Here is a 25,017-nt window from a genome sequence, read left to right as displayed (position 1 = left end):
TCTATCACTATCAAAGGGTCATGAGGACTCGAAACGTCAACTATTTTCTTCTCCGCCGATGCTGCCAGACCTGCTGAGTTTTTCCAGGTAATTCTGTTTTTGTTTTGCTTCTATCACTGCTTGCTTGTCCCTACAACCACACCACCCCCCTCCACTTCTCCACCCCCCCCCCCCCCCCCCCCCCCCGCCACCTTAAACCAGCTTATATTTCACCACTTCCTTGGATTCACCTAGTTCTGTTGAAGGGTCATGAGGACTCGAAACGTCAACTCTTTTCTTCTCCACCGATGCTGCCAGACCTGCTGAGTTTTTCCAGGTAATTCTGTTTTTGTTTCCCATCCTTGCCGTCTGGCCTTGTTGTTAACAGCCTGAGCTTGGTCATGCACTTACTGAGTTGAGGATTTCAGTCTCCTGCACTAAACTGGGCAGCGAGTTTCAAATACCCACCAGCCTCTGGGTGAAGAAGTTCTTCCTCATGTCCTCTCTAATCCTTCTACCGATCACCTTAAATCTGTGCCCACTGGTAATTGATCTAGGGGAGAGAGGGCATCCCTGTCTACTCTTATCTAGGCCCCTCATAGTCTTGTACACCTCAATCAGGTCACCTTTCAGCCTTCTCAGTTCCAAAGAAAACAACCAATCCCAGTCTATCCAATGTTTCCTCATTGCTGCAATTTTCAAGCTTTGTTTGCTCTTCCTAAACGCATTACCTCACACTTCTCTGGACTGAATTCCATCTGTCACTTTTCCAACCACTCAACCAAACCATTGATACCATTCTGGAGACAACACCTGTCCTTTTCACTATTAACTACACAACCAATTTTTGTCCCAATCATGCCACCAACATTTATGTCCAAATCATTAATATATAACAAACAGCAAGGTACGCAGCACTGAGCCCTATAGATTGCCACTTTCCATTCGCAAAAACATCCATCAACCATTACTATAATAAAAACAAAAAAACTGTGGATGCTGGAAATCCTACACAAAAACAGAATTACCTGGAAAAACTCAGCAGGTCTGGCAGCATCGGCGGAGAAGAAAAGAGTTGACGTTTCGAGTCCTCATGACCCTTCGACAGAACTTGAGTTCGAGTCCAAGAAAGAGTTGAAATATAAGCTGGTTTAAGGTGTGTGTGTGTGTGTGTGTGTGTGTGTGTGTGTGTGCGGGGGGGGGGGGGGTGGGTGGGGTGCAGAAAGAGAGAGAGAGAGAGAGAAGTGGAGGGGGGTGGTGTGGTTGTGGTCAAAAGCAATGTTAGAAGCAGATCATCAAAAGATGTCATAAACAACAGGACAAAAGAACACATAGGTGTTAAAGTTGGTGATATTATCCAAACTGGAGGAACAACACCTCATCTTCCGACCAGGCACTTTACAGCCTTCCGGACTGAATATTGAATTCAACAACTTTAGGTCTTGAGCTCCCCCCTCCATCCCCGCCCCCTTTCTGTTTCCCCCTTCCTTTTGTTTTTTCCCAATAAATTATATAGATTTTTCTTTTCCCACCTATTTCCATTATTTTTAAATATTTTTAAATCTTTTATGCTCTCCCCACCCCCACTAGAGCTATACCTTGAGTGCCCTACCATCCATTCTTAATTAGCATATTCGTTTAGATAATATCACCAACTTTAACACCTATGTGTTCTTTTGTTCTATTGTTGGTGGCATCTTCTGATGATCTGCTTCTATCACTGCTTGTTTGTCCCTACAACCACACCAACCCCTTCCACTTCTCTCCCTCTCTCCACCCCCGCCCCCCCCGCCCCCCGCACACCTTAAACCAGCTTATATTTCAACTCTTTCTTGGACTCGAACTCAAGTTCTGTCGAAGGGTCATGAGGACTCAAAACGTCAACTCTTTTCTTGTCCGCCGATGCTGCCAGACCTGCTGACTTTTTCCAGGTAATTCTGTTTTTGTTTTTTCATCAACCATTACTCTTTGTTTCCTATCGCTAAGCCAATTTTGGATCCAACTTGCCACATTCCCCTGTATACCATGGGCTTTTACTTTTGTGACCATTCTGCCATGTGTGAAGAAGGGAGTGAGGCAAAAGACGGGAAATTACAGGCCGATTAGCCTGACCTTGGTCGTTGGTAAGATTTTAGAGTCCATTATTAAGGATGAGGTTTCAGCATACTCGGAAGTGCATAGTAAAATAGGGCAAAGTCAGCATGGTTTCATCAAGGGGAGGTCATGCCTGACAAATCTGTTAGAATTCTTTGAGGAGGTAACGAGTAGGTTAGACAAAGGAGAGCCAATGGATGTTATCTACTTGGACTTCCAAAAGGCCTTTGACAAGGTGCCGCACAGGAGGCTGCTCAGAAAGATAAGAGCCCATGGTGTTAGAGGCAAGGTATTAGCATGGATAGAAGATTGGCTGTCTGGCAGGAGGCAGAGAGTGGGGATAAGGGGGTCTTTCTCAGGATGGTGGCCAGTGACTAGTGGAGTTCCGCAGGGGTCAGTGTTGGGACCACAACTTTTCACTTTATACATTAATGATCTAGATGACGGAACTGAGGGCATCCTGGCTAAGTTTGCAGATGATACAAAGATAGGTGGAGGGACAGGTGGTATTGAGGAAGCGGGGAGGCTGCAGAAGGATTTGGACAGGTTAGGAGAATGGGCAAAGAAGTGGCAGATGGAATACAACGTGGGTAAGTGTGAGGTCATGCACTTTGGTAGGAAGAATAGAGGCATGGACTATTTTCTAAATGGGGAGAGAATTCAGAAAGCTGGAGTGCAAAGGGACTTGGGAGTCCTAGTGCATGATTCTCTTAAGGTTAACTTGCAGGTTGAGTCGGTAGTTAGGAAGGCAAATGCAATGTTGGCATTTATTTCGAGAGGACTAGAATATAAAAGCAGGGATGTGCTGCTGAGGCTTTATAAGGCTCTGGTCAGACCACATTTAGAATATTGAGAGCAATTTTGGGCCCTCTACCTCAGGAAGGATGTTCTGGCCCTAGAGAGGGTCCAGAGGAGATTCACGAGAATGATCCCAGGAATGAAAGGCTTAACATATGAGGAACGTTTGAGGACTCTGGGTCTATACTCGATCGAGTTTAGAAAGATGAGGGGGGGGGGGATCTGATTGAAAATTACAGAATACTGAAAGACCTGGATAGAGTGGACGTGGGGAAGATGTTTCCATTAGTAGGAGAGACTAGGATCGGAGGGCACAGCCTCAGAGTAAAGGGAAGACCTTTTAGAACATAGATGAGGAGGAACTTCTTTAGCCAGAGAGTGGTGAATCTATGGAATTCATTGCCACAGAAGGCTGTGGAGGCCAGGTCATTGAGTGTATTTAAGACTAAGATAGATAGTTTCTTGATTGGTAAGGGGATCAAAGGTTACGAGGAGAATGGGGTTGAGAAACGTATCAGCCATGATTGAATGGCGGAGCAGACTTGATGGGCCGAATGGCCTAATTTCTGCTCCTATGTTTTATGGTCTTATGATCTAAATGCCTTCCTAAAATCCACGTAGACAACATCCATTGCACTACCCACATCAATTCTCCTTGTTATCTCCTCAAAAAATTTGATTAAATTAGTAAGACATGACCTTTCCCTAACAAAACCATGCTGACTATCCCTGATTAATCCATTCCTTTCTAAGTGACAGTTTATCCTGTCTCTCAGAATTGATTGTAATAAATTGCTCACCACTGAAGTCAGACTGACTGACATATAATTATTTGGTCTATCCCTCGCACCCTTTTTAAATAATGGTACAATGTTCACAGACCTCCAATCCTCTGGTACCTTGCCTGTATCTTGTGAGGATTGGAAAGTGATCCTCAGAGCATCTATCTCCTCCCCAGCTTCCATTAACAGCCTGGGATACAATCCATCTGGCTCTGTTGATTCATCCACCTTCAAGGATGTTGGTCCCTCCAGTACATCCTCTCTCACTATGCTTATTGTATCTAATATTTCACACTCCTCTTTAACTAGAATGATTTTGAATATGTCCCATTAAATTTCCTCTCAGCCTTTTATTCTCCAAGGATAAAAGTCCTAACTTCTCCAATCTATATTCATAACTGAAGTTTCTCATTCCTGGAATCATTCTCGTAAAGCTTTCCTGCACTCTCTCTAATGCCTTCACATCTTCTGAAAATGTGGCGCCCAGAAATGTACGTAGTACTCCAGCTGAGGTTTGACGAGTGTCTTACACAAGCTCAGCATAACCTCCTTTCTCTTGTACACTATGTCCCTTTTAATAAAGCCTGTATGCTTTATTAATTGCTCTCTCAAACTGCCCTGCCACATTTAATGACTTATGCATATATACACCCAGGACCCATAAAACCATAAACCATAGGACGTAGGAACAGAAGTAGGCCATTGAGTATGCTCCACCATTCAATGAGATCATGGCTGATCTAATAATCCTCAATTCAACTTTCCTGCCTTTTCCCCATAATCCTCGATTCCCTTACTGATTAAAAATCTGTCTACCTCAGCCTTGAATATACTTAAGAGCCTAGCCTCTACAGCTGTTTGCGGCAAAGAATTCCAGATTCACTACCCTCTAAGAGAAGAAATCCCTGCTCATCTGTCTTAAGTGGGCGACCCCTTACTCTGAGATTATGCCCCCTGATCCTAGACTCTCCCACAAGGGGAAACAACCTCTCAGCATCTATCCTGTCAAGCCCCCTAAGAATCTTACATGTTTCAATAAGGTCGCCTCTCATTCTTCTAAACTCCAGTGAGTACTGGCCCAACCTACTCAACTTCTCCTCATAAGAAAATCCCTCCATACCCAGGATCAATCTAGTGAACCTTCTCTGGACTGCCTCCAATGCCAGTATACCTTCTCTTAGATAAGGGAACCAAAACTGTTCACAGTATTCTAGGTGTGGTCTAACTAGTGCCTTCTATAGTTTTAGCAAGACTTCCCTGTTTTTACACTCCATTCCCTTTGAAATAAAGGCCAGCATTCCATTTGCCTTCCCTATTACCTGAACTTGTATGTTCGCTTTTGGGGATTCATGCGCAAGGACTCCAAAATCCCTCTTTGTTGCAGCTTTCTGCAGTCTTTCTCCATTTAAGTAATATTCAGCTCCTCTATTCTTCCTGCCAGAGTGCATAACTTCACATTTTCCCCCACATTATATTCCATTTGCCAAGTTTTTGCCCACTCACTTAACCTGTCTATATCCCTCTGTAGGATTCTTCTTGAGTTCCTCCCTCCCTTTCAATTCCTGACTTACAGCCATTTCTGGGATGTGTACTCTACAGTGAAGACTGATGCAAAATACCTGTTCAATTCATCTGCCATCTCCTTATTTTTCATTATTAACTCCCTAGACTCAATTTCAAAGGGCTAACACTCATTTTGTTAACTCTTTTTAAATATCTATAGAAACTTTTACTACCTGTCTTTAACTTTCTAGCTAGCTTTCTCTCGTACTCTAATTTGCCCCCCTCATTAATCTTTTTGTCATTGTTTGCCGGTTTTTATATTCCATCCAATCTACTGACCTGCCACCCATCTTTGTCCAATTTTACACTTTTTCTTAAAGTTTGATACTATCTTTAACTTTTTAGTTAACCATGGATGATGAGCGCTCTCCTTGGAATTTTTCTTTCTCGTTGGAATGTGTATTTTGAAATATTCCCTTAAATGTCTGCCACTATGTTGCCATTGACCTTTCCCTTAACCTAAATTGCCAGTTCACTTTCTCTAGCTCTGCTTTCATGCCGTCATAATTGCTCTTATTTAAGTTTAAAATATTAGTTTTAGACCCACTCTTATCTGCCTCAAACTGAATGTAAAATTCAATCATTTTATGATCACTGCTACCTACGGGCGCCTTCACTATGAGGTCATTAATTAAATCCTATCTCATTGCACAATACCAGGTCTAGTACAGCCTGCTCCCTGGTTGGCTCCACAGCATGCTGATTTAAGAAATTATTCCAAAAGCATGAATTTGTCATCTACACTAACTTTGCCCATCTGGTTATATCAGTGTATATGTGGATTAAAATCCCCCATGATAATCGTTGTATCATTTTCTAATATTTCACACTCCTCCTCTAACTAGAATGTCTGCATCATCCCTTTTTGTGAAGAGACAAGACTCATTAGGAACCCTACCCTGCCCATATCTGCGTCTATGCAAATGTTACCTTGTATATCTCTGATAAGCCCTATCCTTTCCTTAGTTATCCTCTTGCTCTTAATGTACTGATAAAACATTCTTTGGATTTTCCTTAATTTTACCTGCCAATTTTTTTTCATATCCTCTCTTGGCCTTCCTAATTTCCTTTTTCTTCACCCCTGTACTTGCTATAGTCCTCTGGGTTTCTACAGTATTAAGTTTTTTGTGACTGTTGTAAGCTTTCTTTTTCTGCTTTATCATGGCCTGTATGCTTCTGGATAACCAGGGGGCTCTAGAGTTGGCAGTACCACCCTTTTTCTTTGTGAGGACATGTCCACACTGTGCCTGCAGAATCTTGCTTTTGAATGCCTCCCACTGTTTGGTCACTGATTTTCCTTCAAGTAGCTGTATCAAGTCCATTTTTGCAGATGACTTCTCATCTTCGTAAAATTTGTCATCGCCAATTTAGAATTTTTACTCCTGTTCTATCTTTGTCCTTTTCCATAATGATGCCAAATCTAACTGTATTATGGTCACTATCTTCAAAATGGTCACCCATTGCTACTCCATCCACTTGCCCAGCTTTATTTCCCAAGACTAAATCTAAAATTGCGCCCCCTCTTACTGAGCTTGTTACATGCTGGCCAAAAAAATTCTCTTGAATGGGTTAAAGAATTTTGTGCCCTCTGTGCCTTTCACACAGTTCGTATCCCAGTTGATATCAGGGTATTTGAAGTCCTTTACTATTATTGCCCTATTGTTTTTGCACTCAGAAATTTGCCTACATATTTGCTCTTCCATCTCCCTCTCACCCTTTGGAGGCCTATTGTACACTGCTAGCAGTGTGGCTGCTTTTTTATTTCTGAACTCAACCTATTTGGCCTCATTTAACATATCATCACTCCTCACAGCTCTAATTGATTCCTTAGCCAATAATGCTACACCCCCACTATTTTTATCCCCCTCTCTCTATCCTGCTTGAAAACTCCATATCCAGGGATAGTGAGCTACCATTGTTGCCCCTCTTTAAGCCAAGATTTTGTTATAGCAATGATATCAAGTTGCCATCTGTCAATCTGTGCCCTCAGCTCATCTGCTTTATTTGCTATCACTCATTAATTTTTGTCTCCCTTTTTTAATTGTGGCTGAATAAATTAAATTCTGTTTTTATTAAATGATATTCAGGGATTTTTTAACTAGTGCTTTGGCAATTGGGTTCTACAGCTCTGCATATTATTTGTGAAAACTATAAACAAATTTTCTTAATTTCACACTATATATTTACCCCTTATCAGTTTTAAAGTTAATATAAAGCAAGACTATGTACAAGTACCAGCTGGAGTTAAATGTCTGATATTAAGAAATTAAGGAATTAAGCTGCAAAAAGCCATTAGTGGGATAGCGATGGAGTTTGACGACATTTGCAGACTGCTTGGGGGTTGACAGAATGGGGGAATCCTTTGAAAAGGCATCATGTGGAAGGATAATTTGAATTTAACATAACTATAGAGGAGAATCTGAAATTTGGCAGAAATAGATGGAGGAATGTGGAGTTTGGCTCACTCATGGCATACCGATGTTTAACAATGAGTGGTGGGGGAATGGGAGGCCCTCACAGCATTAAGGTCATCCCGTGTCTGGAGGCACAAGTTTCTAATGTCAAATAGATCTCTACAACATTAGATCTAATTTTTAAAAATAATATAGCGCTGTATCCCTATCTTTGAAAGCTGTGCATAATTAGAGTGGTCACATTTTCTAACCATCAATAAAACATATAGGGCCAAATTTTGCTAAAACATGGAATCAAATAACATTTGGTCTTGCACTTTTAAAGTTTCTAAATTTTTTTGTGTGACATGTTACTGACAATAGCATAGCAAGGGAAACCAGCTGTCTGAGACCTGAGTGATTAAGGCAAGCAACTGTGAACCTCCTTAACCAATGTCATTTAAGGTTTGTGAAATTAACAGTGTGCGAGGAGCCAACAGGTAAAAGCAGGAGAACTGGTAGCAAAGGGACGTGGAGAGAGTGTGGTTGTTGTGAGGCCAATGATTTCAGCCCCAGGACATTGCTGAAGGAGTTCCTCAGGGCAGCGTCAAAGTTCAAAACATCTTCAGCAGCTTCCTCAATGACCTTCGCTCTAACACATCAAAAGGGATATATAGTTCCAAGTCAGGATGGTGTGAAGGGGAACTTCTAGGTGGTTGTGTTCCCATTGCCCCTGCAATCCAAAAGGGATGTTTACTGACGATTAGTGTTCAGTAGCATTTCCAACTCCTCAGATACTGAAGTATCCCCATGCAATGCCTAAAAATAGTTAGGCTTGAATGGATAATTGTCAAGTGGCATTGTGCCACACAAGTGCCAGGCAATGACTGTCTCCATCGAGAGAATCTAACCATCTCCCTTTGACTCAAGGGCATTACCATTGCTGAATCCCGTATAATCAACATCCTGATGGAGGGGGTCACCATTGACGAAACTGAACCGGACCAGCCGTATTAATACTGTGGCTACGATATCAGGTAAGAGGCTGGAAATTCTATGGTGAGTAACTCACTTCCTGACTCCCCAAAGTCTGTCCCGCATCTACAAGGCACAAGCTAGGAGTGCGATGGAACACTCTCTACTTGCCTGAACAAGTACAGCTGAACACTCAAGATGCTTGACACCATCCAGGACAAAGCAGCCTGCTTGATGGGAAAGCAATCCACCACCTTAAACATTCACTCCCCTTTCCACTGGCACATGGTGGCAGCAGTGTGTACCATCTACAAGATGCACTATAGCATCTTGCCAAGGTTTCTTTGACAGCACCTTTGAAGCCTATGAACTCCACCAACTAGAAGAACAAGGGCAGCAGAGGCAATGGGAACACCACCACCTGCAAGTTCCCCTCCAAGGCGCACACCATCTTAACTTGGAACTATATTGCCATTTCTTCACTGTTGCTGCATCAAAATCCTGGGACTACGTCTCTAACAGCACTGAGAGTTTATATGCACAACTCAGACCGCAGCAGCTCCAGATAACCACTCACCACCATCTTCTCGAGGGCATCTGGGGATGGACAATAAACGATGGCCTCTCAAGTGACGCCCACATTCCATGAATGAAGATACTGACTCCTGTACAACAATATAATTAGTAAGTGGCTCTGTATGGATTTTTAAGAAAAGTCATTTTCACTTATTTGACGTCAGGTTACTAACAGGTGGTAGACCAGACACTGATTTAACATGCCTAATTTTTGTCACAAATCCATTTTCTGCTGCATTAATAAAACTGTATGAGGTTACTACTCTTAATCATAAAGGATATCTTTCAATTCAAAACCTAAAAAGTTTGTTTTAAAAAAAAAAACAGCCCGATTGCACTAGTTTAAGGAAAATCCTATACTTGGAAATATCCAAATGAGTTCAGAGACAACTTGAGGGAAAAAAAAAATCACTGCAAAATTAACATAATTTGTGTCCAGATTGACAATGGTGTCCAAAATGGAAACTCCTGGCTGATATGTTTACCTACTAGACCATAAAGCTCTTTTATTGATATATTCATATCTGTGTATATAGGAGAACAAAAAATCCAAGGTGATTGCTCACTTCCAGAGGTTGTTAGACAGTGACCAGAACCCTGGCTGATTTTTTTTCAGTTCCTAGCTAGGAAATAGGACTGTTTATAGGCCCCTACCATTTTGGACTATTTAACTCAGTGGTCTCGAGGGACTAAGCAAGAGACTAGCGTTGTACATATGCTCAGTTGTTAACTGGATAAATTTTCTGACACATCAGGGAAGCCCAGCATATTTTCTATTTAAGCATGATAATGTTGAACAAATGTTAACAGTTTCTATAAAAAAAAGTTCAGAAATGTGAATTTATTATAAATATTAATTTACAGTTGTGTTGCTCAAACTGCTATCCATTTCCATGATATTACATTTAACCAAAGAAAATTATACTTTGAAGACAGCGAGTAAATACAGAACTGCAGTTTTCACTGAAACCAACAGCATTAGAATGAACTGAATTTTATTGTTTGACTTCAGAGGAATATTTTGACTTGCAAAATTTAAAACAGAATTAAAGGAGCTTGAGAAAGAAAGAGAAAATGAAAATACAGGCTCTTCACAAATTCTGGTAGATGGCCCTATTACAAAGTTAAACCATTGGCAGATTTTAATTCTTTAGACAATATGTCCAATCAAAAATTAATTTTATACAGTTTAACTGTTAGTTTTTAAATGATACTTTGCATTGGTCAAACATCTAAATATTATTGTATCCTTATATAAAGTGGGAATGTATCAAGTATAGTACTATGAAAGTGCAAATAGTAACATTTCTGTAGAGATAAATCAAGGTTAACAGTTGGCTTTAGTATTATAAAATTCCCATTGCCTTAAAAAATAGTTCTGCAATTTTTTTCTGCTTTTCAAATTAATCCAAGACACTTAAAATTTGTAACAGAATATACAATTTTGAATCTGAGTGATCTTGTGACCATGCACAGCCAACATTACATAGAATGGACTATGGTTCAAATTCCACAAATAAACAATGGTTTTACAAAAACAAAACCCCACAAAACTACTAACTTCATATACAACACCCTTACATATCTCAACTTTGCAGTACATATTCAATGCCATGTAAAACATATCTTTTTTATTTCCAATATCAAACTGAAATTACTTCAATACAACACTACGTTGTCACACACTGACTCAAGGTAAAACCAAACTGTAAGAGAAACATCTCAAACTTAAACCAGTTACATTTCTTGGGCTTTGCATGGTTTATATTTATTAAGCTCCAAATTTTAAAAACTGAATTAAATTCTTCAAGTTAAAAAAGCAACTTGGTTTAAAGCATGATGGTTTTTTAAATAAAAAAACTTATCTAATAAAAGTTAGCACAATTAGTTTATTCCAGATAACGATTTAGTGCTTGGTAAAGCTTGATTTTTTTTTTTGTACATCAACCAAATTTTAATATTCTGTGGCAAAATTCCACAGAACACTATCCAATATTTGAATCAAAACTGTCCTCCCAAAATACAATTGGCAACAATCAAGCTAAAGTAATTTCAGAGTCATACTTGTGTTGGTCTGATCTTAAAGTGGTAGTCTCTGGTGATTCAAAAATGTGTGGCAACCAACCATGTGGGTTAGGCAAAGGCACAATGATGGACTGACTGAGTAGGCCAGACATTGATTGTTGTGGCTTTCATGTTATTTTTATTTTTTTTGCCTATAAGGGATGGCTTTGCATTTAAGAAATCTTAGGCCTATATTTCAAGTCTTAAGACCAGTGGCACTGACAGTGCTTTTAATAGAATACTTCTTTATAGTGAGGAAACGACTCTACGATTGCACTTACAATAAAGTGTCTGTGGAGTTCAAACGCAGTGCGCCTGTTAATATCCACTTCTGATCCTTTTTAAATAAACTGTTTTAAAACAGCAACCACTTAACAAATCAAAGCGCAAGCTACATTTCTGCAGCAACCATGCTACTTGAGTTCCAATTGGCATCTATTTCCATAAAAAGATGCCACTTCCAGGAGATGACTCCAAAGAGTTCTGATTAGTTCAGACTAGTGCAGGCACAAGCTGAATGTAATAAAGTTAGATTAACTTGGTTTCAACTGCTTAATTTTGGCACCACATTTCACATGTAGTAGGCAGTGCGTACTTTCCTTTGCAATCAGTTTAGAAGTATTCCAACAAGCTCCCTATAGTGTATTTCTCACTGATACCTACAGTACTATAGGATAAGATAGCCTCACTTTCGTATTTCTGTCATCAGTAATTTTACTTTAGTTTAGATCCTTTAGAATTGCTAGTTGTTAAGTACAATAAGTTAAAGACCAAGGATCTGAAAGATTGATGTTCTTCTTTGAAAACTCAGGGACTGGTGCAAGACTGATAACTAACTGCAACAGCCTTTTGAGGGCTCAAATGTTCTACAGATTCCCTGTATCATTGATGGGCTCTTCAGCCCTCCTACACTCTGTGTCAGTCTAGGGTTCATGCTGATCTAAGCTAAAGGGACACAACATAAGTGACTGCAACAAATACCTACACTGTTGCACTTACACCAAATGAATTTGTTCTTCCCATTCATTTGACGTGTTATTCTGCTGGGAGTCATCACCTAAGAGTATTACACTTCTGTTGTCACTCACACCTGGTGTTTCTGCTTGTGGCTCAGGTTTTGTAGCACCAATATTTTCTGAAACTTCATCAACTTGGATTCCTCGACCTTCGTTCATGACTGTAGCTTCAAACAGCGCATGGTCCTCGTGAAGGCTCTGTAACATCTCTTCAAGTCTGCTTGATCCTTGTTCCTCTGCACTGCTGAGTTGCTGTGAGTTTATGTCAGTTTCAGTAGATGCTGAAGGGATTAATGCAATGCTCTGAGGATTCATGTCATGGAACCATGCCATGATATTACCAAGGAGATTTGCATTCATGGCAGGGTCGGCATCTGTAGATTCAGTACCTTCAGGGGGTGAAAAGAATCTACTTTGTACATCAAAAGGCTGAGCACTACTAAACCTGCTGGGGTAGGGATTACTGTTACCCAATCTCATCAAGCTGTCTTCCAAATCCATCAGCTGGGAGTTGCTCAAAGCTCGAGCACTGTCCGTGCTTCTCTGGGCTGCATCGAGCCTTGAAGGTAAAGAAGTACCAATGGCCCCTAAAGATAACTCGTTGTTAAGGAACTCTTGTGGCTCACCACCCACTGCAAGTGCAGAATCTTGCAGAGACAGCTGAATAGCTAGCAGGATATTTGGGTCATCATCATCAAGGGAGCTCAAAGCCTAACAAAAAGAAAACAACAGTATCATCATAATTGCCAAAGCTTTATCAACAGATTAATTCTACACATTCATATATGATAGTTAAAATCTATTTGAGCTGTTAGAGTAGAATCTCATCAGTGAAATACAGACCACCCAAACCACAGTATATGTTTTACTACATAATCATAACAGGATTAGAAATACAGGTATATTTCAAGTTCAGATCTGTACATTAGAACATAAAAAATAGGAGCAGCAGATGACCATTCAGTACATATGAATGTACAAATTTGCAGGAGTAGGCCATTCAGCCCCTTGAGCCTGTTCTGCCATTCAATAAGATCATGGCTGATCTGATTGTGGCCTTAACTCCACATTTTGCCTAATCCCAGTAACCTTAGTAACAATACTAAGTTTTGTAAATTGCTGACAAATTATTAATAATGATATAGGGCTGCGGGGAAAAGGGGGTTGTCCAAGAGTTGTTTTTGTCCAATGAGGTAGGATGGCCTAATGTTAGACCTTTCTCTTAACAGATGTACCGAAGTAATGATGCAAAGTACTGCATCCATAATTCCTCATCAGCAAAATTACCATCCTTAGTTGACCATCAGGGAGATACTGAACAGAGGTGGGTACTCATCCACAGACAGCAAGTTTAATTATTCAAGTTGTAAAAATCTTCAACCTCAGCTTACTCCTGCACCCTTGTTGTAGGGCAGTCTTTGCAGAGAACTGGCAGCATAGCACTATGATGATATGTAACACTCAAAGAAATAGGAGGTCATGAAGTGGTCAGCAAAAGGAAAAACCTAAAGAAACTAAAACCACCATACCAAATTTTCCTTCAAATAGATCAGAATCTGTATCCACTTTACTTCAATGCTGTAATGGTCAATCTGTTAGAAAAATCTACATACACGATCATAGCAATCCCTTTTTGACAGTTTTTACTTTTTGTAGGAGGGATAGTTAATAGAAAGTTATCAAGTTAATTTCCAGGTCACAGCTCTTCAGCTTTGGTTTCTGTTTCTGTGATAGCAGGTATACGATTTCATATCAGTAATTTAAGTTACTGATCTGAAACTCTGCTGTAAAAAATTACATGCCTAAAACTAGATTGTGAAAGGATTTTATGGATTCCTGGAAAAGGTGAAAAAATGTTTATTTAAGAGTTACTGAATATTTGATAACATAATATTATAGAACAGTAATAAAAACAAAATAAATACAACTGTGTAATAGGTTTGTGTTTTTATCTTATTAAAACATACAGCAAAGCAAGATGGTGGAAGGATAGAGGATTGCACCAAGAGAGGTACCTGCAAAGAGTCCTGATTCTCAGAATGACTGACAGGGGTATAGTCATGAAGCGAAGAGCTGTGCAGAATACTCATAGATGCTGAACTCACCATGGAAGTACCATGCCGCCTACTGTTGCCTTCATGGGTATCTATAAACAAGTAACAAAATAAATATAATTGCTACAGTTCATCTAGCTCTAGACTGAAAGGAAGTATAAAAGGATGCTGATGAATACTGTTTACTCCGTGGAACAACTCATTAATGATTTGTAATGGTTCAAATATGATTTTCTGTCAAAATTGGCATTGAAAAGTTGTCTTGCTTAAAACAAACATGGTAAAAGTACTAAACCATATACTGCAGGGACATCTTATATTTCAATCTGAATTGAATATCCAGATTTACTTCAACAACCGTTCAACTGAATTAAAACTGCTGGTAACTGCAAAAATAAAACGCGGCTTCAAACTGGGTAGCACAGGCATTGCCTGCAGTATAACTGGATATAGAATTGACGAGCATTGAAAAATCAAAAAAAAACCTTCATCAATAATCATTTCCAGAACCAAACAAAAAAATGACTGCTGTTATTAGTCATTTAAAAAAAAATATTTTAATTCACTTCATCTCAGGCAAGGTTCCACTGGTGTCTCTCAGAACCCCATCCATTTGGCCAATTTTTAACCTCAAACATATTAATCACTGGAAGTATGGTCATGCTTGCTTGTCTTCATTCCCCCACCACACACACACACTTCAGGAGGCATGTCACTGACTAAAGACTACAAGTGTAGACCTGAATCAATTTTCCCTATGCAAGACTACAGGATAAGGAGTTAAAATGCATCATTTCCTTTCTTCAGGTCTCCAAGTACTAAATGCCAGTTCTTGGTTGACTGTGAGCAGGTGACCACCAGTACTTATGCTGCTTTGTAACTAGCTTCCAAAAGGGAAGTATCAGTTTTCAAATAGAATCTGTCCAATGCCTCAGAGATCAAGAGATTTCTGTGGGGGAATGTTGTCGCACAAAATGAAGTATAAATACAGCACATTTTAAAAAAAATTCCCCTCTCATTCTATTCAGTACAGCTGCTGACTAATACTATTTTACTGAACTGTTTAAGGATTGATCTAAGATATTTCCTTAAGGATCTTGGGTACTAGAATCTATCTTATTATAACAGAAAATACCTCAGCAAACCCTTAGTGTATGCAGTTGTCACAGTCGTTTGTGAAAGAGACAAGGAGAAGCAGAAATGTGTTTTTATTTAAAAATGACTACACATTTTAGGCTTTTATTTTAACATTTAGAGACAACATTACTGTGACAAATTAACCCCTTATATTTGAGTAGCTTAAATATTACAATGTTAGTGTATGCTTCATTGTCATCATGTGTGAATTGAAGGCTTCAGAAATAATTGGCCCAGGAGGAATTTGCATTTTCTCAAATCTACAGAAAGCCTCAAGATTAAAAACCAGTATATACTATAATTTGAGTTAACAGAAGTAGTGGATGTAATCAAACATTTAAATTTTAAATAAAACATGAAAAAGAATGCTTCAAGCTTCCTGTATACTACTCAACAATGTGCCCAAGACCTAAGCTTGGAGGAGTATTCAAAATATGGTAGTGCTTAATTTCTGCTTTCCATATTTTGTAAGTAACATTGTTTTTTGAATGAAAGACAGTATTGCGGCATCAGCAAGACTAGGCTGACACTATCTAAATTCAGTTTTAATAGGAGCTTTATAGCCAGAGTGAAGTTTGTAATTCCATCACTCTTGCCCAGATTTGAACCAAGTTTCTACTGGTGAAAGGTAGGGTCCAGTTCAATGTACTATTTAACCATCAGTGCTTCTGCAGACTAAGTGCATACTTTAATTTTTTAAAAAACTGTTTAACAGGTTTTAAGTTTAGAAAAATAAGAACAATTAGTTTGCACTGTTAGTTACCTATTGTACTATCACTGGGATCTTCAGGATCTGCAGTGTTACTACAAAGGCTATGCATATCTCGTCGCCGTTGTCTATGACGTCGTCTGTACTGAAATTCAGCATATTCCTAAACATAACAATAAACAATAGCATTTTTAGTAAAAATTGCACAACAGTAAAAATGTGGAGACTTCCGGTCTACAAAATGTTATGTCCTGTCAACTTATGCTATTATAAATATGTGTGTAATAATGCCCATGTAAACTTCTCTTTCTGCAATTATGCCCTTGTGCTAGTGGTGGCATAGTAGCACCTCTGTTTTGTACCTTAGCAACATAGAGCTTAGGAGGAGTAAGCCATTCAGCCTTTTGAGCCTGCTCCACCATTCAACGTGATCATGATTGATCTGGTTGTGGTCTCAGCTCCACCCTCCTGGCTGCACCCCATAACCCTCGACTCCCTTGTTAATCAAAAATCTATCTAACTCAGCCTTTAACAAAATTAAAGACCCAGCCTCCACTACGTTTTGGTGGATAGAATTCCACAGACTAGTGACCCTCAGAGAAAAAAATCTCATCTCTGCCTTAAGAGGTAGACCTCTTATTCTTAAACTATGTCCCCAAATTTTAGTCTCCTCTACAAGTGGAAACATCCTCTGGGTATCCAGCCTATCAAGTGCTCTCAAGATTTTATATGTTTTAGTAAGATCACCTCTCATTCTTCTAAACTCCAATGGGTACAGGCCCAACTTGTTCAGTCTTTCTTCATAGGATAAGCCTTTCATCCCAGGAATGAGTCAAGTAAACCTCTGAACTGCTTCTAAAGCAGTTATATTTTTTTTCAAATAAGGAGACCAAAACTGTACACAGTATTCCAAATGTGGTCTCACCCAAGTATGGATTATAAAAATAAGGACTGAAGACATGGTTTTAAAACAGTGACAAAATTATGTCTGCATGTCCTGGTCTAATTATTCCCTACCCTCTAAACCTGCTTTATCTGAAAACCACATGTTGTCTTGACTCATATGTTTGCAACATATTTAAGGAAGGATATACTTGCATTGGAAGCAAAGCTTTAATCCTTAGTGGAATATAGTCCACAGTTGAGAGTAGCCATCAGTACTTTACCCAAGTGATGATCCTTTGTGTATAACCATAGAAAAGTGAGTCTCAGCTGGCTTTTGAGTGGAAGGAAATACAACTGATGCCCATCTGTTCTCATTTGATAGCCAGACAGACATATTTTCCAGTGCCACTGGAAAATGATCAGTGATGGGACGAAGGAAATTCATCTTCCTTTCCTTAAACTAAAAAAGTTAAGGCTAATTATAACACACTAACTCTGCACCTGTGATCAGTTGATTTAGTACAGACCAAGAAGCACATCTTTGACCTCTGAGTTTGTATGGCTTTGCACCCCATGTAGTGTACCTCTTCCAAACAAATTAGTGTTGTTCAATGACATCATTTTATCCATATGCATTAATTTTAGGCAAAAACACCTTGCACACAACACAGCTAACTGTATTTTATATGTACATTTATTTAACAAATATCTATCACCATTCAGCGTGAACTTTGCAGTTTCTTTCACCAAAGTTTGGAATTCTGGCACAAATTTACCAGACATGGCACATCTTAGTGTAGCTCTGGTTATCTAAAAGAGATGTAACATAACTAGAATCAAATATTGGAATAGAAGTCACTTAAAGGAGCTGTCCTGTACAATTAATGCAGCCTAAAGAGGCTTTTTAATAGAAATGATAAAAACCCTTACCTGCAGGCCTTCTACGTCTTGTCCTCCATACCTGCAGGCCGTTTTGCATAAAAAAATAAAAAGTAAAAAAAAAAATTATTTTTAATGTAGCACACCTGCAAAAGGTTGGCACCCGGCATATGTGGTCTTCCAGGGTTGGGCACAGAGACAGGAAGTAGTAGTGAACCTACTGTCTCTAAACCAAGCTCTGCTTATAGAAATGGGGTCAGGCTGTAGAAATGGTGCATTGAAGCGGACAAGCCTGGCTCAGAGAGAAGTGTTCATTTTAGTTAATGCAAGGTAAAACAAAAGACTACATTTTAAAATTAATGATTGTTAGCAGCAGAATTGGTGGCACCATTCACTATCATCACCCATTCAGGATAGCTCCTTTAAATAAAGGTCCTCCTATAAACTCTGCACTGAAAGGGCTATGTGATATAACCGCAAGCAGTGTATACCTACCTCCGGTGATGCAAAACCTAAATATTCCCAATCCCAGGTTCCACCAGCAAAACTGTAACAAACAATTCAAAATTCTGTCAATATGATAGTGACAGTTACTTAATGTTAACTGAGTTACATGGGTAGCCAATAATAACAGGTTTGAACTTAAGACCAACATCTGTAATTCACAATTGTTTTAAAGTAAAACAATTAAAGTACAGTATTCTATTGTGCTACAATTATTTGTGAATGAATGTACTACAAAGTACAATTCATGACTAATACTGTAAAAGTAAGAAACATTTCTTTTAACGGAACTGTGCTATGTTTAAACTTCGAATATTTTTCCATTAAATTATTGAAATTTTGAGGTGACTGAAATTGTCAAAATCTTTGAACATTTTTCAGTTTTGCAAAAAGGAAAATTTACAGATTGAGTCCAAAATATAATCTCAATCATAAACAGAAAAGGGGGCAAAAATTGTACCCATATTTATAACATGTACAGTTAACACTCTACACATATGAACCCATTTATAGTTTCTGCACAGAGAAGGAAGAATGCCTTTTTGCTAAATGTCCCTTCTGTTTAGATGAGGTTTCAGTTTCACAGATTTCTCAGCAAAGAAAGAACATGGCAGTTTCAACCCATCCAATCAGACACCATGTTTCCCATATTATTTTTCTTAAACATAGTGAAGTGTCAACAGCACATGTATTTGCCCACATCCATGAACTGGACAGTCAATAAAAGGATTAACATTGTTTTTTGGACAAAATGAATGCTGTTTAAATCAGCAGGAAAATGAGGCAAGGAAACATGGGTCTGGGTTAAAAGTGATCTTTGTACCTGTCCAAATACAGAAATTGCATGTTTACAATTAATAAATTGAATTTGTTAACATAAGACAAATGCAAGGAAGCTACCAATTACATTAATGACTCTGATCTGCACCATTTTAATTAGGGCATATTTTCCTCTTGTTAAAGAAGTATCCTTTCACTAAATTATTATAAACCTGACACACACAGCAAAGAATACCATTAAATTGAATGGCTTTGCTTCAAAATAATTCTTCAATTTGCTTCAATTCTTAAATGATATTTTATCTTGGTACATCAAATTCTTCTGTAAAGCAATGGAAATAACTATTAAAGTAAGGCATTACTAGATAAGTACCTGCGTCTCTGCACTTCCGGCGAATCTGCAGGAGCAACACCACGGGCCACTGAGGCCAGGAACTCTTGTCTTTTCTGTTGCACAAGACATGCTGCTCGGATGATTTTATGGCGAGGAGTGCGGAGGTAAGGTCGGTTTACTTTCTGAGCTAGGTCCTCAGTTACCATCTCCAGGTCTGTCTGTTTGAATAGAGTGGATGTAAATTATTTCACTTCACAAGATCACCCAGATGCACAGGGTGGGTGAAAACTAGCTCCATTTGCTCTGGACCTTGGGATTTCAACTTAATGGCAGGGATTCCTAAGTCCTGAACTATGGAGGGATGTGAATGAAATGGCTATCCCAATGAGTCCATCACACTAAATCAGATATTATTTCAGTAATTATTTTATGCAGCCACAAAGATCATAATGGTCTGCATTTTACATGTACAAGGTGTTTTTACAAAGCAGAAGATTCAAAACTTCAATTCTTTCACAGAATATAAGCTGAAAAGAAACTATTTAAAACAGTTGGTGCTTAGATATTATTAATTTTGGATCCCCAATCCACAATCAAAGTAGCTAAAAGCCCTTCAACTGATAAACATTCCCTTGGTTTAGAATCTTTTACAATGCCTCCCTTTTGGATACAGCATCACCAGACAGCTTTGGGCAATGGTTGATTGTGCCTGTCCTTTCTTTGCTGCTATATCTAGAAACATCCTAAGTTCAAAGTCATAGGAAACTGCACCATTGTTATTCAGACTGAACTCTTAAATGTCTCTAAGTATAAGATTGTTATAATATTTAAGTCTCTACATATCCTGATTTGTGATAAGGAACGCCCAAATGTGACAATACTCAAAAATCCAATTTTAGAGGTATTCTGGTTAAGTGAAATCACTTCAGGCATGAGTGGGAGGAAAGGGAAGTGGAGGGGAGGAGGAGAAAAGAGATGTATTTCAGTGTGAGATTTACCTTACCCACCAAAACATTAAAAATCTCTAAAACTACCCTGCAACCTACCTTGAAAGCAAGTTTTTACACCAGGCTGCAGCATCACCAATACTATATTGCATAACAGCTCCTCAGTTATTTAGCCTAGAATGATATGTTCCTACAGAAGCCTAGATTTCCCAACCAGGATTATCTGAGTTACCAGCATGAATCAGGTGGCCAGGAAGTTCTGTTTCGCCGGTACAAGTCCTACATGTTCCCTTGCTGAAAAAAATTATCTAATCAAGCCGAAAGAATTTCACTTTCGTATTGCGTAGCTCGTTTGCACCCAGAACTGCAAATTAATGTTTACTTCCTGATAGTTGGATGATGCTGACATTTTAAGGCAGTATACCATATCATGTCTATAACTCAGAAGGTTTCTGGAATTGAAGAACATCACCTGGAGCCATGACTCATGACATCTATGCAGTTCCCCAGGACACAAGCTGAGCACTTGGATAATGAAATCAATTTATGTTTCAGAGTAATTGTGAAGCATACTTTTTGCATGTTGATGGAAAGCTGGAGGTGTCGATCTGGAGCTTTGCTTCAATGTAGTCTAACTACAATCCCGAAGATCATGATTGTGTGCTGAATGATTTTCAACAGTGCCTTGCTAAAAAGTATCGTTATGGAAGCCCTAGTGAAGAATGTCCTCATTGGTAGCAACGGATCAGCAAAAAGAATCAAATAGTATCACAGACAGAGGCAATTCAGCCCGTTGTGCCTGTCCTCTTGGAATGATCAGTCGAGCTCCGTCCCATATTCCTGTTTTTTTATCCATTAGCCTTTAGGTTCTTATCCTCAAATACCTATCCAACTCACTTTCAAAATTATTCAAGGAATTGTTTTCCACCACTTTTTCGGTTACAGCATTTCAGATCCCACACTCAGAGTAAAATAATCTCTCCCCGTTTCCGCTCTGTATCTTTTGCCAATGATTTTTAATGTGTGACCTCTGGTTATTGACTCAATCTCCAAAGCAAATAGTTCATCTTGTTATCTTGACAATCTCTATTATATCACTTCTTAACTTCCTGTGTCCCAAGGAGAACAGTCATAACTTTTCCAGCTGCTCCTCACAACTGAAATCTCTCATCTCCATTAAAACCCCCCCCAAAACCCTTTTCAAAACCTTTACATCTTTCCTGAAGTATGGTGCCAAGTATTGTCCACAATACATTAGCTGAGGCCTAATCAGTGATTTATAAAGTTCCACCACAATCTCGTCACTATTTTATTCTATTCTTTGATTTATAAACACCTTATCAATTTACCCCGACACCTTTAAGGATTTGTGTGTATGGACACAAAATCATGATGGCTATAGTATACTGTTTTGGCATTTTAATCCTCCCAAAGTGCATCACTTCATACTTTTCCACAATGACCTGCGTCTGCTATGCTTCTGCCCATTTTACCATCCTGAATCCTGCTATCCTGAAGACTATAACTATCCTTATCACCATCTACCACTTTGTCAAGTTCTATGTCATTTGAAAACTTTATAATGTTGCTCCCCACGTTAAAATATAGATCATTTACAATAATTGGAAAGAGCAATGGACCTAAAATTGACCCATAGGTTAAATCATTGTAAGCCAACTCTAGTCTGAAAAACATCCAACCACCACCAATCTTTGATCCCTGTCAGTTTTGCATCCATACTACCATTTGTCCCTAATTCCTTGGCCTTCCATCTTAATAAAGCCACCTACGTAGCACTTTGTCAAATGCTTCTGAAAGTTTATATAAACAGAGAGTACAGAAATAGGAGGATATGAATGCACGGCTGGAAAGATGGTGCTGGATAGAGGGCTTTAGATTCCTGAGACACTGGGACTGGTTCTGAGGGAGATAACACCTGTACAACCCAGATGGGTTTCACCTGAACAAAGCTAGGATTGATTTTCTTGCAGGGCGTTTTGCTAGTGCTGTTGGGAGGGCTTTAAACTAACTCAGCAGGGGTGTGGGAACCAAGAGAAAATATTAGAGAGGAATACCAAGGTGCACAAAATACTGGGAGAGACAGAAAGCACTAGTATAGAGAATAGTAAGTTAATAGGTGAAGTCAAGGTGAGGGGGGAGAAAATAGCAAAATCTAAATTAGATAAAAGCAAAATACTGCGGATGCTGAAAGTCTGAAACAAAAACAGAAAATGCTGGAAAAACTCAGTGCCGGTCTGACAGTATCTGTAGAGTGAGAAACAGAGTTGACGTTTCGAGTCTGTATGACTCTTCCTCAGAGCTACAGGGAAGTAGAAACGTGATGAAATTTATACCGTTTGCGGGAGGTGAGGTGGAGCAGGTGAAGCTGGGTAGAAGGCCAGCGATAGGTGGGGCCAAAGGAGAGAGTGACAAAGATGTCATGAACAAAAGGACAAAGGAAGTGTTAATGGTAGTGGTAAGAAATATAAAGGGGGGGATAATAAAAGAGGGGATAAAACAATGAATAAATGAATGAAAATAAAAAAGAAATAAAAATAAATGGGTAAAAAATAAAAATGAATATTGAGAAAAGGGATATAAAGAGGTGTAGATAGAGGACAGAGTTCATGATCTAAGTTGTTGAACTCAATGTTAAGTCCAGAAGGCTGTAAGTAACTAATCAGAAGATGAGGTGCTGTTCCTCCAGTTTGCATTGGGCTTCACTGGAACATTGCAGCAGGCCAAGGACGGACATGTGGGCATGAAAGCAGGGTGGTGTGTTGAAATGGCAAACAGCAGGAAGGTCTGGGTCATGCTTGCGCACAGACCGAAGGTGTTCCGCAAAGCGATCACCCAGTCTACGTTTGGTCGCCCCAAAACTGGAGACCGCATTGGGAGCAGTAAATGTAGTAGACCAAATTGAAGGAGGTGTAAGTGCAAATCTAAATCAGGGTTACTATGCATGTATGTGAATGCACAGAGTAGAGTAAATAAGATCGGGGAGTTATAGGCTCGATTGCTATGTGGAAGTATGACGTTGTGGCGATAACAGAGACCTGGCACAACGAAGGGCAGAACTGGGTGTTAAATATTCCCGGGTACAAGGTGTTCAGAAAAGACAGGAAAGGAGGAGGTTTGGCAGAATTGGTTAAGGAGAGCATTGCAGTGCTGGAGGTTCAAGGACAGAATCAATTTGGCTAGAGCTAAGGAACAAAAAGGGTGTAATTAAAAAGGGTATAGTCTATAGACCGCCAACTAGTGAGAACAATGTAGAAGAACAAATCTGCAGGGAAATTGCAGATTTGCAAGCATTATAGAGTAGTTATAATCGGGGACTTTAATTACCTGAATGTAGACTGAGACAGTGGTAGTGTAAAGGGTGGAGAGGGGTAAAAGTTACTAGATTGTGTTCTGCAAACTTTCCACAGCAGTATGTGTCCAATCCAACAAAAGACACACTGTTGGACCTGGTTCTTGGAAATTAAGTAGATCAAGTGTCAGTGGGGGAACAATTAGGAGACAGTGATCATTGCATTGTATGTTTTAGGATGATGATAGAAAAGGGTGATAGACAATCCACAGTAAGAAAAATTAACTGGACGAGAGCTGACTTCAATGGGGCAAAAACGGAGCTGGGCCAGATAGACTGGAATGAAAGATTGGTGGGTAAAGCTGTAGCTGAACAATGGGTTACCTTCAAAATGGAATTGGTTTGGACACAGTCAATGTATATTCCATCGAAAGGGAAAGGTAGGGCAAACAAATCCAGAGCTCACTGGATGAAAAACAAGATAGAAATTAAGATAAAGAAGCAAAAGTGTGCTTATGATAGATCTCAGGTAGAAAATACAATTGAGAACCAAAAGGAATACAGAAGGTTTAGAGGGGAGGTAAAAAAGCAAATGAGAGAAGCGAAAAGGGGGATTATGAGAAAAGGCTGGCAGCCAACATAAAGGGGAATCCCAAAGTCTTCTATAGGCATATAAATAGTAAAAGGGTGGTAAAGGAGGAGTAGGGCCGAATAGGGACCTGAAGGGGAATTTATACATGGACGAAGGGGCCAAGGCTGAGGTATTAAATGAATACTTTGCTTCTGTCTTTACCAAGCAGGTAGATGCTACCCAGGTCATGATGACAGACGAGGAAACTCTGTCACTAGAAGGGCTCAAAATTAATAAGGAGGAAGTGTTGAATAGACTGTCGGTACTTAAATTTGACAAAGGTACCTGGACCAGACGAGATGCATCCAAGGATATTGAAGGAAGTGAAAGTAGAAATTGCAGGGGTACTGTCCATAATTTTTCAGTCTTCCCTAGACTCAGGGGAAGTGCCAGAGGACTGGAGAATTGCAAACATTAAGCCCTTGTTCAAAAAAGGTTGTAAGGATAAACCCAGCAATTACAGACTAGGCAGTTTAACTTCAGTGGTGGGCAAGATTCTAGAAACAATTATTCGGGATAGAATTAGTAGTCACATGGAAAAATATGGACTGATAAGGAAGACCCAGCATGGATTTCTAAAGGGGAATTTTGTGTTTAAGGAACTTGC

General features: G+C 39.3%; 1 protein-coding gene and 1 long non-coding RNA gene across 5 annotated transcripts in view; one reads left to right on the top strand and one right to left on the bottom strand.

Moving 5' to 3' along the window:
- Positions 1-9,986: 9,986 nt before the first annotated feature.
- The window catches only part of LOC121276465 (ankyrin repeat and IBR domain-containing protein 1-like), a 145,926-nt gene continuing 130,895 nt past the window's right edge, over positions 9,987-25,017 (bottom strand). For 2 of the 4 annotated variants that reach the window (XM_041184898.1, XM_041184897.1), the window contains 5 exons: positions 19,562-19,740; positions 18,400-18,451; positions 16,195-16,303; positions 14,256-14,386; positions 9,987-12,951 (listed from right to left, as the gene is read on the bottom strand). In XM_041184898.1, the coding sequence (XP_041040832.1) occupies positions 12,220-12,951; positions 14,256-14,386; positions 16,195-16,303; positions 18,400-18,451; positions 19,562-19,740 (1,203 nt within the window). In that variant the 3' untranslated portion in view covers positions 9,987-12,219. Of the gene's footprint in view, positions 12,952-14,255; positions 14,387-16,194; positions 16,304-17,955; positions 17,987-18,399; positions 18,452-19,561; positions 19,741-25,017 lie in introns of all 4 variants that reach the window. The other 2 variants (XM_041184899.1, XM_041184900.1) reach the window with 2 other exon arrangements.
- On the top strand, positions 13,476-15,797 carry LOC121276467. The gene is made up of 2 exons (XR_005942660.1): positions 13,476-13,564; positions 14,210-15,797. It is a non-coding gene; the product is annotated as an uncharacterized LOC121276467 (long non-coding RNA).

The sequence above is a fragment of the Carcharodon carcharias genome, chromosome 3 (assembly GCF_017639515.1).
Source record: "Carcharodon carcharias isolate sCarCar2 chromosome 3, sCarCar2.pri, whole genome shotgun sequence".
Lineage (NCBI taxonomy): Eukaryota > Metazoa > Chordata > Chondrichthyes > Lamniformes > Lamnidae > Carcharodon > Carcharodon carcharias.
The sequence above is the reverse complement of the archived record's forward strand: the minus strand, read 5'-3'. Positions and strand labels throughout refer to the sequence as shown.